The sequence below is a fragment of the Podarcis tiliguerta genome (genome assembly GCF_965153285.1).
Source record: "Podarcis tiliguerta genome assembly, chromosome: 1".
Lineage (NCBI taxonomy): Eukaryota > Metazoa > Chordata > Lepidosauria > Squamata > Lacertidae > Podarcis > Podarcis tiliguerta.
The window spans coordinates 6006775-6020909 of NC_139534.1; the positions used below are offsets into that span (position 1 = coordinate 6006775).

Here is a 14135-nt window from a genome sequence, read left to right on the forward strand (position 1 = left end):
ATTTGTTCTGTTTGTCTATTCTGGAGTAATCTCAAAGGCTTTAGCCACTAGTGAGCTGCTGCAGCAGCTGTTGCAGTTTTCTGTCACAAGGCCTATTAACAGTCAGTGCTGCACTTTAATATACTAATATTTGTGTGCATCAATATATTAAATAGTAAACTCTCTTCGGGGATAGTTCAGTATAATATGTAGAAATTCATAAAGCCTAAAGTTTAAAAATAATAAATACATTCTGGGTGTATTTTAAAGCTGTTGCTTTATTTATTTTATTTTGTATCTGAATTTGCAATCATTTTCAAAGCACATGGTGCTTTCCTTTTCCTGAAATGCTCATCTTGAACTATTCAATGTTGATTCCTATTTTAATAATGTGGTTTTGTTTTACTTTTGAAAAATTACATGCCTGTCAGCAATCTCGGGGATAGCAAAATGGAAACAGCTCCTCTCCAACTCTGTCTAGTCTATAGCACAGGGGCCACATGTACTTTTGACTGTATTTTTGCTGCCCCCAGTGCCTCGTGAATCTGTCCCATTCTTCCATCACATCAGAGCAGTGTTAGAAACTGGGACTGAAAAGCTGTTTGCCACATTGCTTCTGGAACCTACGTTATGGGTGCCACAACAGTGTCTAGTCACATTTTTTTCAATTCAGTGACACTTTCTACTTATATTTTCAAAACACATGAACTAATACACAGTTTACATCAGTGACACATTTTAAATAGCAATTTCTCTCTCTCTCTCTCTCTCTCTATGCCTTTTTCATTTTTCCATTCACACATCATGTTTACTCCACATAGGTTAAGAAGTCTGTACATAAATATTCTATCATTATTATCAAGCTCTTCAGTTAAGGAAAAAAGTGGGAAATGTTAGTGAATTAATAATAAGATCATTTCTCTACTTTTTCACACTTTGCATCTTGTACACCAAAATAATGTAATCAAATTAGGGAGAAGTTTGAAAATAATAATTACCTACAGAGAAGCTGGCACTTGGCATCATTTATCTTCAGAAGTAATGCCTTTACCCTTTCCAAAGTGTGGGCTATCACAGGGCAGCCTTTGCAATTTGTGCTATAACAATATCTATGTGATTCTGGAGTTCACAGTGTGAATTACACACACGAAAAGGCATTCCATTTAATGCAGAAAAACCTTTCCTCACTCAGAAAGCTATTTCTGCTTTATCTTCAGGATGAGATCTTCCACTTTCGAAAACCAGCTCACTAGTTCAAGGATGGAGAACTACAGTATTTGATAAAAGATCAAAGATGCCGTCAATCCAAAGCAAAGGACAGGCCCCCGTAACTGTGGCATCATTTACCCCAAGATAATCTACAAAAATGCCTTTTCCCAAAACTGCCTAATAAAAGTAGATAACGTTTTTTTAAAGTTACCAGGAACATAATAGTTTGAGACACTGGAAAGTAGACTGCAATTCTATACTTGCTTTTGAAGATATTGTGATGTTGAAATGTTTAAGTCAGATACCTGCTATATTCAGGTAGTTTAAATTGTCGCCAGCCAGTAATTTACAGGACAAGATAGCTAGCCTTTATTCTCTACTGTTAACTTCCTGAAGAGTCTGCAACTAGCCACCAATGAACAGTACAGTGGTACCTTGGGTTACATACACTTACATACACTTCAGGTTACAGACGCTTTAGGTTACAGACTCCGCTAACCCAGAAATAACCTCAGGTTAAGAACTTTGCTTCAGGATGAGAACAGAAATCGTGCTCTGGCGGCGAGGCGGCAGCAGGAGGCCCCATTAGCTAAAGTGGTGCTTCAGGTTAAGAACAGTTTCTGGTTAAGAACAGACCTCCGGAATGAATTCAGTTCTTATCCCAAGATACCACTGTATAGTGAGCTAAACTACACTGATAACTGCCAATACAGTACCTAATATTAAAACACTTTCAACAGATAAATTTCAAAGCATTTCCAGACACAAAATATTATGGCCTATTACCGCTATCCAATATCAGTTCAACGTAAATGTTATTTCCTTAATTTACAAATGGATAAACACCCTGACCCCTACAGCTCCCTTCAGTTCAACAGCAATCACTATAACATGCCTCCATATAATTACCACATATTTCTCCCCAAAGAAGCAAAAAACAACCATATACTTTCTTGCAAATTCAGGTTTGAAACACTAAGCAAAGCAAAAAGATGAAGTGCTACATTTTTCACATCAGAAAGATTACAACCTACCATATATTCTTATATCACATGTAGCAAATGTAAAAAAGGCAGACTTAAGAATGTGAAAGCTCAAAGTTGTACATATATGTGTTTGTGACTAGGCACTGTGATAGAAAGATGGTGAAGTGGTTGTATTGCAGCATTCCAAACTGATGCATGAAAATCATATACTAAAACACAAAAACATATGCAGCTAAGCAAAGATTTGAGAAGGAATCCTGATCCAAAGGAACAGGCGGAACATTACAGTCAGCAAGCACTAAATTTACCAACTTCTAAATATAAGTAATCAGGGACGTGGGTGGCGCTGTGGGTAAAACCTCAGCGCCTAGGACTTGCTGATCGCATGGTCGGCGGTTTGAATAACCGCGGCGGGGTGAGCTCCCGTCATTTGGTCCCAGCACCTGCCCACCTAGCAATTCGAAAGCACCCTTAAGTGCAAGTAGATAAATAGGTACTGCTTTATAGCGGGAAGGTAAACGGCGTTTCCGTGTGCTGCTCTGGTGCCGGTTCGCCAGAGCAGCTTCGTCATGCTGGCCACGTGAGCCGGAAGTGTCTGCGGACAGCGCTGGCTCCCGGCCTCTAGAGTGAGATGAGCGCACAACCCTAGAGTCTGTCAAGACTGGCCCGTACGGGCAGGGGTACCTTTACCTTTACCTTTAAATATAAGTAATAATACACACTAGTTGAACTTCAGAGGTGCTTTCTGTTATACCTGAACAGTAAGAATATGCAAATAAACTTTATCCGATAACCCTTAAGAGAGGAAATGGTCAGATAAAAGCAAGAGATCATGTGACGGGACGGGGGGAGTAGTAAAGAGGAAATTAGTTTAGATTAACTAAAATGCATTAAAATTTACAAGAATACTTCAATCCAAGCCACATACCATACAAATCAGGACAAATACCATACAGAATATAAACCACTCCTTAACAATAATGCACTGACATAGCCAGCAAGAGGGAGCTTAATGATTCTAAGAATATTTGGTTTAATTGAACCACTTGCTCATGAGACAGCAAGTAGATATCACCTGCTCAGTCTAAAGGATTAGATTAAGCTTCTGCAATATGGCTATGCAAGTAACTCTTCAAAGCCTCTGCCCTCTTCTCCTTTATAATAGGAGAGAGCAACAAAAACATGTTAGTGTTAGAGGTATCTTGCATTCCTGCTCATTTAAAAAGCAACAACTAAATATTATTTATTTATATTATGCTTATATGCTAAAATGATATACTAGAAATCCAAACAACCAAAAAAGGCATTGGAACAGCCACACTTTCCAATACTCATCAAACTATAAGGCTCTTTTATATAGTCCAATAACTCCTTTCCAGCTGGTCTTTTTGCAACCTGACCAGGACCAAAGACATCCTACAGGCTTTGCAGAGCAATACGAATTCTCTAGGGACTTGCTAACTAGGCTGCACAGTAAGACAGGCAAGCAACAGCCTGCCTCAAGAGGCTGTAGTGTGCAGGCTCATGTCTGATATGCAACATCAAAACACCACATGTGTACTTTGCACTTCCAAGAAGCAGCTGCATTTCTAAAGCAGAACTATTTATTTATTTCCAAGGTGCTCCTTCCTTAAGACCCTCCCCTGAAAACTTTTTAAAAAAATGTTCTGTTAAGTATTTCTTCGCAATATTTTACAGGTCCGTCAAACAAATGTGATAGAACAGTTAGGGAATCAGTCTAGCTTATCAGATCAGCCTTATGCAGACCACACAGCAAGACACTCCATGGCATTCTATTAAAAAGGCAGGGGGAACTCACAGCAAATAAAATAGCTTTTCCAGTCTCTGACTGGAAAGCACCTGACCCCTCACTGCAGTTCTGTGCCTGAGAACTGAGAACTGAAATATGGAAGCCCTGGCACCTCTAATCTTTCTTCACCTTAGGGCCAACCCCTATCTGTCTCAGTACGGTGACGGCACCGACATACAGGTGAAACTCGAAAAATTAGAATATCGTGGAAAAGTTCATTTATTTCAGTAATTCAACTTAAAAGGTGAAACTAATATATGAGATAGACTCATGACATGCAACGGGAGATATGCCAAGCCTTTATTTGTTATAATTGTGATGATTATGGCATACAGCTGATGAAAACCCCAAATTAACCATCTCAGAAAATTAGAATATTATGAAAAGGTGCAGTAGCTATTCAATCCATAACACCTGCAATCGATTCCTGAGCCTTTAAATTGTCTCTTAGTCTCTTTCAGTAGGAAGCACAATCATGCAGAAGGCTGCTGACCTGACAGTCGTGCAGAAAGCCATCATTGAGACCCTCCATAAGGAGGGAAAGCCTCAAAAGGTAACTGCAGAAGTAGTTGGATGTTCCCAAAGTGCTGCATTGAAGCACATGAATGGAAAGTTATGCGGAAAGGAAAAGTGTGGAAGAAAAAGGTGCACAAGCAGCAGGGTTGACTGCATCCCGGAGAGGATTGTCAGGAAAAGGCCATTCAAAAGTGTTGGGGACTTTCAAAATGAGGCTGGAGCCACCACACACAGACGGATCCTGGAGATGGGCTTCAAATGTCATATTCCTGTTGTCAAGCCACTCCTGAACAAGAAACAACGTCAGAAGCATGTTACCTGGGCTAAAGAAAAAAAGAACTGATCTGTTGCTCAGTGGTCCCAAGTCCTCTTTTCTGATGAGAGCAACCTTTGCATCTCATTTGGAAACCAAGGACCCAGAGTCTGGAGGAAGAATGGGGAGGCACACAATGCCAGATGCTTGAAGTCCAGTGTGAAGTTTCCACAGTCTGTGTTGATTTGGGGAGCCATGTCATCAGCTGGTGTTGGTCCACTGTGCTTCATTAAGTCCAGGGTCAATGCAGCCGTCTACCGGGAGATTTTGGAGCACTTCATGCTTCCGCAGACGAGCTTTATGGGGATGCTGACTTCATTTTCCAGCAGGACTTGGCACCTGTCCACACTGCCAAAAGTACCAAAACCTGGTTCAACGCCCATGGGATTACTGTGCTTGATTGGCCAGCAAACTTGCCTGACCTGAACCCCATAGAGAATCTATGGGGCACTGCCAAGAGAAAGATGAGAGACATGAGACCGAGCAATGCAGAAGAGCTGAAGGCTGCTATTCAAGCATCCTGGTCTTCCATAACCCCTCAGCAGTGCCACAGGCTGATAGCATCCATGCCAGGCCACACTGAGGCAGTAATTGATACAAAAGGGGCCCAAACCAAGTACGGAGTACATATGCATGCTTCTACTTCTCAGAGGTCCAATATTCCTCTATTTGCAATCTTTGTTTTGCTGATTTCATTTAATATTCTAATTTTTTGAGATTGTTAATTTGGGGTTTTCATCAGCTGTACGCCATGATCATCGCAATTATAACAAATAAAAGCTTGACATATCTCCCTTTGCATGTCATGAGTCTCTCTCATATATTAGTTTCACCTAGTTGAATTACTGAAATAAATGCACTTTCCCACGATATTCTAATTTTTCGAGTTTCACCTGCACCTTACACAGTTATTGCAAGAACCACGACAACTTGAATGCTTTTGCACACACTAAGAGTGCTATACATTTTTGTTGTCCTTGTATTGCCATAAAAGCAAGGGAGAGGCCAGTGGGCAGTGGCGTAGCGTGGGGGTGCAGGGGGGGCCGGCCGCACCGGGCGCAACATCTGGGGGTTAGGGTTAGGGGGCACAAATCCACGGGTTAGGGGGCGCAAATTACTTGCCTTGCCCCGGGTGCTGACAACCCACGCTACGCCACTGCCAGTGGGCCATCTCGCGACTCATCGCTCAGAAACAAGTTTCGCTACACTCAACGGGGCTTGCTCCGCAAGGAACTACCAGGGTGCGCAGGATTGCAATCGTCACAGGCGGAGGGAGAGGCTAACACTCCGGTGAGCGCAGAAGGGCTCGCTTCCGAATCAGGGCAGAAGGGGGGGGGGGAGAGAGAGAGAGAGATAAACACCACCAGCAGCAGCTGCAACTCCAGCCGCGTCACCCACCTTCGATGGCGATGACGTGCTCCCGGAGCTGGCCCTGCAGCGCCGGCTCCTCCACCCGTTCCAGAAGGTCGTAGATGGAGTAGATGTTGGGGTGCACCGACTCGAAGCGCTGGATCTCCGCCCGGATGGCCGCCGAGTTGGCCAGTTGCTGTTGCTGCTGGAGGTGCTGGTAGTTCATGGCGGGGGGGCGGCGGAGCGGCGACGGAGCGTCCCCGCCGCAGAGCGACCACCCTCAAGGCAGGCGGGCAGGCGCCCGCCCGCCCGCCCCTCACTCGCCGAGCCGCGCTCTTGTCAGCTCGCCTTCTGTCAGGAAAGGGCCGGGCGCGGAGGCCCCCGGAACACACGCAGGAACAAGGAACGCCTCACACACACACACGCCGGAAAGAGAAGCGCACAAGAAACGCACGAAAGGCGGCGGCGGCGGCGACGCCGGGCCTCAGGCAACCGCCGCTCGCAAAACCCCGACGCCCGGACTGCCTCCGAACGCGCCGCCCACCGCCGCCGAACCGGCCAACGTCCGCGCCAGCCCCGCCCCCCGCGCCGACGCTCCCCAACCGTCGCTCTCCTCGCCGCCGCCGCTCTCCTCCCCTCAGAGACGCGTCAACACTCCCTCACATCTATAGATCCCGCATATATAGTTCTAGGCCCAAGCCCCGTCCCGGGGGGGGGGGCGGGGGGAGAAGAATCAGGAAAGGGCCCGTTGCTTCCTGGGAAGCGTAGTTTTCAGGGGATCTTCCAGGGTTAAAAAAGAAAACCCTCTCCTCTTTTCGGTTTTGACATCGCGCCAACTTCAGTCAAATAATAGTAAATGCCGCGGTATTCCGCCCCGACACGCAACGCGCATACACACGCGCACATTCCCCGCCTTCTCCCGCGGCCGCCTGAGAGGAGAGCTCTTCCCCTCAGGTCGCGGGTCACGGGGGGTTGGCGAAGGAGCGCTTCCCTGCGGTGCCCACCCGGCCTCGGTGCCCTTTCCCTGGCAAGGAGAAACAAACGAAACCCGAGGAAATAGAGCGATTGGTGGCGCTTTCGCGGCGCTTTAAACCCCAGCAGCCTGTCTTCAAAGTCATAATAATTGTCTTATTTATCTGCCGCCCATCTGACCGGGTTAGCCCAGCCCCTCTGGGCAGCTTCCAACAAATTAAAACACAATACAATATCCAGCGTTAAAATTCTTCCGTGCCTTCAGATGAAATATTTGTGCCCAACTTATTATTTGTGTGCTCCTTTATTAAATTTCTAGACTACCCTTCATCACAATATAAAAACACAAAAATACATACCGTAATAACCAAACACAAACAATTACCTCCACCAGCACCCACAGTTTAAAAGACCATATTATTCAAAAGTTCATTTTCATTTTCATATTCATTATTCATATTCATTATTCAAAAGTGGAATGTTTTTCCTGGAGCCTAAGATGTGTAATGAAGGCGCCAGGCGAGCCTGAGGAGAGCAGCATTCCACAAGGGGGGAGCCGCTGCAAAAAAGGCCTTTCTCATGTTGCCCCCCTCTGGCCCTCTCATGAAGAAAGGCCTCCAATGAGGATATCAGGATCCAGGTCAGTTCATATGGGGAGAGGTGGTCCTTGAGGTACTGTGGTGCTCTTTCTTGGGGGTGGGGGGCGGGGGGGACTCCCTGAGCCTAAATGGGGTAACTGTGCCCCTAAAGAACCAGGTGTGCAGCCTGGGGGTCATTTGGAACTCACAGATGTCCATAGAGGCACAGGTCAATTCTGTGTCCAGGGCAGCTGTCTACCAGCTCTATCTGGTACACTGGCTGAGACCCTACCTGCCTGCGCACTGTCTCACCAGAGTGGTACATATTCTGGTTATCTCTCGCTTGGACTACTGCCATGCGCTCTACGTGGGGCTATCTTTTAAGGTTACTTGGAAACTACAATTAATCCAGAATGCAGCTGCCAGACTGGTGACTGGGAGCAGCCGCTGGGACCATATAACACCAGTCCTAAAGGATCTACATTAGCTTCCAGTTTGTTTCCAAACACAATTCAAAGTGTTGATCTTTAAAGCCCTAAATGGATTTGGACCTGCATACCTAAAGGAGTGTCTCCATTCCCATCACTCAGCAAGACACTGAGATCCAGCTCCAAGGGCCCTCTAGAAGTTCCCTCACTGTGAGAAGTGAGGTTACAGGCAAGCAGGCAGAGGGTCTTCTCGGTAGTGGCTCCCGCCCTGTGGAATTCCCATCAGATGTCAAGGAGATAAACAACTATCTGACTTTTAGAAGACATCTGAAGGCAACCCTGTATAGGGAAGGCTTTTAATGTTTGATGTCTTATTGTGTTTTAATGTTTGGAAACCATGCAGAGTGGCTAGGGCAACCCAGTCAGATGGGTGGCATATAAATAAATCATCATCAGATTATTATTTTTTACTACCTCATATGTTGGTGAATCCTCTCCAAAAACTCTTTATTTGTCAGGCTTCCTTAGGGGGAAAGGCTCACAGGTAATCTGTAGATGTGTGAGAGAAAGAGATACTTGGCCATAGCTTGCACTCAAGTGGCAAACCTGTCTGGCCTGTATCAGTTCAGTCTGCAGATGATGGGCTCACAACATGAGGGAAGGGAATTGTTCCATATATAGAAACTAGCAAGGATTCTGTCCTGATTAAAAATAGCAAGTGAATATGATCCAATGACCATAGGGCTGCATGGTCCTTCTACCTTACAGCATTTCCCCCACTTATGTTCCCCAGTAATTGGTATTCAGAGGCAAAACCTCTCCTATTCTGGAGATAAGACACAACTAGCAGGACTAGTGTCCACTGATAGCTTTATCATGCATGAATTGGTCTAAAATCCTTTTAACACTTTCCAATGTGGTGGCTATTACTGCATATTGTGTGAGCAGATTCCATCATTTTACTACACACTGTATGAAGGAGTACTTGCTTTTGTCTGAATTTTCCAACATTCAACTTCATTGGATAAGCTAAAGTTCTAGTACTAGAACAGAGGAAAATACACTTTCTCCCTTCTATATCTCCCAATATATTTTTGTGTCACCTCAACTGACTGCCGTCCATCATTATTTTAAAACAGATAGTTGATTGGTTGGTATGCCCCAGAAACACAATTTTATTTCTAGGATTGCTTATTTGTGTAGCTTTAAAAATCAATAAAATCTCCTTTTAAAAAAATCTATGGGGAGATAAGAATGCTTGGGATACTGTTTATGTCCTGTCTTTTCCTGGAACAGGATCAATGAAGCCTTCATTATTTCTTCTATGCTGGTATTTACTTCCTGTGGAACCTTTGGCAGGCAGCCTTTTCTGACAGTTGAACAATTGCTGCCTGTGAAATGATAATGGCCTGGCAAGAGCAGGAGTATGATGCACAAGAGGAAAATATTTTTGCTACTGAGAAAGATTTGTTAATGTATTCATGGGTATTTTTAGCTTAGACGGCCCTCTTGCCAATTCCCCAATTCCCCCCCCCCCACACCAGAATTAGATATCTAATTCTGCAGTTTGCCATAACCATCTTTGTAACTTGCAACAAAAATCCTAGTAAGTCTGTGCAAAGCAGAGCAGCCCAAATCCCATGGGAGGTTACAGTAAAATAGGTCACTGAGAACACATTAGAACTGGAACTGTTGGATTCAGTTGAAGTAAAGGGGATTAACAGGCAAATGGGAGTTCTGAAAAAACATCAAAACAATGGTATGCATATTTCCCCAAAGATGCATGCATATTTCTTAAACACTCCCCGCCCCCCATTTTGATGTATCACCTCATCTCTAAAGGATGGAAGGGGGGGGGGGCACTTGAATGAAAGCTGTAAACTTTCTCTTTACTCATTAGACTAGGAAAGGCTGTTCAATATTGCTTTAGTGGTATGAAATATACGTCTGTTCAAAAGTCTGCTCATTCTATGCACATGAGTGCTTTTGCATACAATCCCATTCGTATTCTGATAGCAAAACACACACCCTGGTACTGGAGACTGCCCTCTTTTATATGATTAATTGATCCTTAGAGAAGAAATCCGGGATTTTTCTTCATATATCGTTTTTCTTCAGAATTCCAGCATGATATTGAAGAGTAATTGACAAAAAGCTAATTTTAAGTTGTCTCCAAAATGTGGGATAAAATATAGATATGACAATTTCTATCATGGACTCTAGCAACTTGGATAAAATATGGATAATGTTGACATGAGATATGTTACATTTATATCCCATGTTTCCTTCAAGGACCTCAAGGTGGTGTACAAGGTTCCCCCACTCCCCATTCTATCTTCACAAGAATCCTATAAGGTAGTTTCGGCCAAGAGCCATGAGTTGTTAGGTTCAAAAAGCCACTTCCTTATGTTGATAGTACCTGGAGCATGCCTTAGTGAGAAGCTATAGAAGCTGCATTTCCTCTTCTATAAATAAATAAAATAATAATAGAATAATAATTATTATTATTCTACTGTTATGATTGACTTGTTGCTTTAGAAAAGCATTCTGAAGCATGAATTGCTTTCCAAGCTCTTTGTTGGACTGATGCATAAAATACCATCGGAGGCAGGGATGGTCATCATGTCTTGAATAATCCAATGCAAAATTTAGGAGCATTGTTAAGAAATGTCTCAGAGAAATATGGGAGATATAAAATCAAGTATAGGAGAAAAAAATTACCGAACTAACATGCTAGCTGTTACACTGTCTTACCATAGATGCAAATGGCTGGAGAACACATTGCTGCCAAAACTTGCCAATAGCCTAGCAATTTAAATCAAAATTCAAGGAACTAATAAGCCACCATTTAAATTAGTTCAGCAATGAATTTGACAAAGGCTATTTAATGTTAGCTCATAGCTGAGCTTTACAGCCTAATTCCAAATTCCTTTCCTCACCTTCAAACCCAGGAGTCTCTCTGTCTTAACTTCCTGAAGAAAACCTGGATTTGTAAGCAGGAGATAATATTTTAGACAAAATATTGCATCAGCACAGTACCATGAAATAGTTGTGTGATAGGTGTCAATATTTGTACTTCACATTTAATGTTAGACTAAGCGTTTACCCATAGTGTTACAGATTTGGAGGGCGGCTAAACTCTAGAAATTAATAAATGGTAGGATTTTGAGTATTTGGGATGTAAAGGGAAAATACAAGCTGCAGAGGAATTCCTGAGCTAGCCTATGAAAAACGACTTGGCCAAGCTAGGGCCATTAAGAAACAATACAGGGCCACTGACAAGGCAAGAGAGCCGTCCTTGCTCCTTGCCCTGAGGTGTGAACAGAGACTGGGGGTTTGGAAGGTTTCCAGGGAAACTGTGTTTGAGGTGACAGGAAAAGAGAGTTTTTGGAGCAAGGTGTTATGGGAAGAAGAAGGGAGAGGAAAAGACTGGGATCCATCTTGGGCAGGATGGCTGTAGGCTGTGCACTGCTGTGGGCGACAAGTCCCTCTTGAAATGACCATGCTGTAAGATCTGTAGTCCCTCTATGTAGACTAAAGGTGTAAATAGGTGAACAAACTATATTTCTTTTTTAAAAAAATTTTTAAATAAAGTTTTTTATTGATACAACAAGAAAAAAGAAAAAATACCAAATTACACACAAGAATAACCATAGACACATAATTTTCTTAGCAAACAATAAAACATCTATTGGTCTGAACACTAAAGACCCAACCTCCCATCTATTCCATATTTCAAATTCATATTACTTGTTGCCAATACACACTTTTATCATAATTAAACTTATTCTTAATAAATCTAATTTCTTATATCTACGTTGCAACTATTACTGAAGTTCCTCGAATGCTGCAACAGAATTTAAACTACTATATTTATTTTTCAGATATTCTTTGAAAACCTCCCATTTTGAAACAAATTCCTGTTTCGATTTATTCTTTATTTTTTCTGATAAACCATCTAATTCGGTATATTCTGTCAGCTTTTGGATCCAATCTTGTATAGAGGGGATTTCATTACTCTTCCATTTTGCTGTGATCAAAACTCTTGCTACCACCGTCGCATATAAAAAGATACCCTTCCTCTTTTGTGGAATATCCAAATTTGTTATTCCCAGGAGGTAGGCCTCTGGTTTTTTATTGAAAGAGATCTTTAGCATTTTTTGCAGTTCTGCATGGATACTCTCCCAGAATACCTGTATTTTCCTACATATCCACCACATATGGTAGAATGTTCCTGAGTTCCCACATCTCCAACAATTACTTGACACATTTTTATACATTTTTGAAAATTTCCATGGTGTTAGATACCATCGATGTTGCATTTTTTGAAAGTTCTCTCTAATCGTGTAACAATTTGTGAATTTCCAATTGATCTTCCATAAATTTTCCCATTGGGCCATGGCTATTGAATGGCCAAAATCCTGGGACCACCAGTGAACAAATTATATTTCTTAAGGCTACGACAGTCTCTGCTGTGTCTCAATTCTCCAAAGGAACACAGACCCTGGGTGAGTGCCTAGAACCCCCAGAAATCTTGCAGGAAGTGGGGTGGCACACGCCTTTTGTAACACCAGTTACCTTTTGTCTCACTCTTTTCAGGCAAGGGCCCACGCTTAAAAGCTCTGCACTCATTCCATGCAAAACCCCACTCTTTAGCGCTCAATTGGAGCAAACATCTATTCGGGTTTTCTGAGGAGTGCTGTTTGCTCCATTTTTGCTTTGAAGAGTGGGTCTCACAGTGAAAGCTCCAGAGCAAAAAAAAAAAAAAAGGGGGGGGGTTGCTTGGACACAGAGCTTCAAAGCATGAACCATGCCTGGAAAGAACAGAGCAAAAATAAGTGTGGATAAACCCTAAACTTACTTCTCTAAACTTTGCCTCATTTAAACCTTACAATATTTATATTTGGTGACAGGGAAGAAAGCTCATCACCTCATATATCTCCATTAAGGCCTAGATTTTTCTGTGTATAAATTTGTTATGCTCTCAATAAAGATATGGCTGCGCGGGTGAGTTGTAGACTTTGAAATAAAAAATAATCCTAAAGGAACAAGATATCAAAGAGCATTTGGAACAAAATGGCTGAGGGGTGGGGAATGAAACACTTGTGGTTTGACTAGAAATTCAAGGAATGCTTAGTAGTCTTTATTCATCCAAGATTGCTTGTTCTAAGGGAGGGTGTAAATAGAAGTAAGGACTATAAATGCAGGAACTAAGTATTTCAAGTGGTACATCAACATGGTATGATTTGGGTATGTCAACATTGTTCCCTAGAGGATCCCAATACCTTCTCGGAAAAGTGTTCATTTCTCAAGTAACAAGCAACTCTTGGACACTTCACTGACAAGTGAGGTCAAATGTACCCTGACAATATGGCGTGGGGGGGGGGACCTCATAAAAAATTTGTGTTGCTAATCTACCACTTCATGTTCCAGGTAGTTATTAACAACAACGAGGTGTTGTGCCATGTGGTGTTTCAGGGCCTCTCTCTTTAATTAAGTGAAAAAATTGCCCATAGTAGAACTTCATCCACGTACGGTTCAATTCTGAGGCAACTGGGAAGAATTATTAAACATTCATGCTTCAATAATCTTCAGAGGTCTTGTACACCTTGATTTAAAAAAAAATGGAAAAGGTTGCACAATAGTGTACAGTAACTTTAGACAACCCTACTGAGTAATGCTCCAGTTTGGGCAAGTCTTTTCAACTGCTTAGTCCTGATAAGACTGAAGTTTGTTATCTCAGCTCGCTGCTGGGACTTGGTTAAAGTTTTTGTTTATTTGTTTGTTTACACTGCCTTTCATAAAAAGTATCAAGACAGTTAATAACAATAGGCTGTATTCAAATACATTTTACACAGCATAGATCTACAGTGGTACCTCGGGTTACAAACACTTCCGGTTATAAACTCCGCTAACCCGGAAGTAGTACCTCGGGTTACAAACATTGCCTCAGGATGAGAACAGAAATCGCGCGGCAGCGGGAGGCCCCATTAG

At 42.7% G+C, this 14135-nt stretch overlaps 2 protein-coding genes across 9 annotated transcripts in view; one reads left to right on the forward strand and one right to left on the reverse strand.

The window, feature by feature from the left end:
- AGAP1 (ArfGAP with GTPase domain, ankyrin repeat and PH domain 1) overlaps window positions 1-9373 on the reverse strand; it is a 319294-nt gene extending 309921 nt beyond the window's left edge. For all 4 annotated transcript variants that reach the window (XR_014502416.1, XR_014502417.1, XM_083400968.1 and 1 more), the window contains exon 1: window positions 6212-9373. Coding sequence is in view for 2 of the 4 variants with exons in the window: in XM_083400968.1 (XP_083257094.1) it covers window positions 6212-6389 (178 nt within the window). In the remaining 2 variants the exon portion in view is untranslated. The remainder of the gene's footprint in view (window positions 1-6211) is intronic.
- Window positions 1-14135, forward strand: part of TRPM8 (transient receptor potential cation channel subfamily M member 8) — a 298169-nt gene that overhangs the window by 209299 nt on the left and 74735 nt on the right. The gene's annotated exons all lie outside the window — the stretch shown is intronic.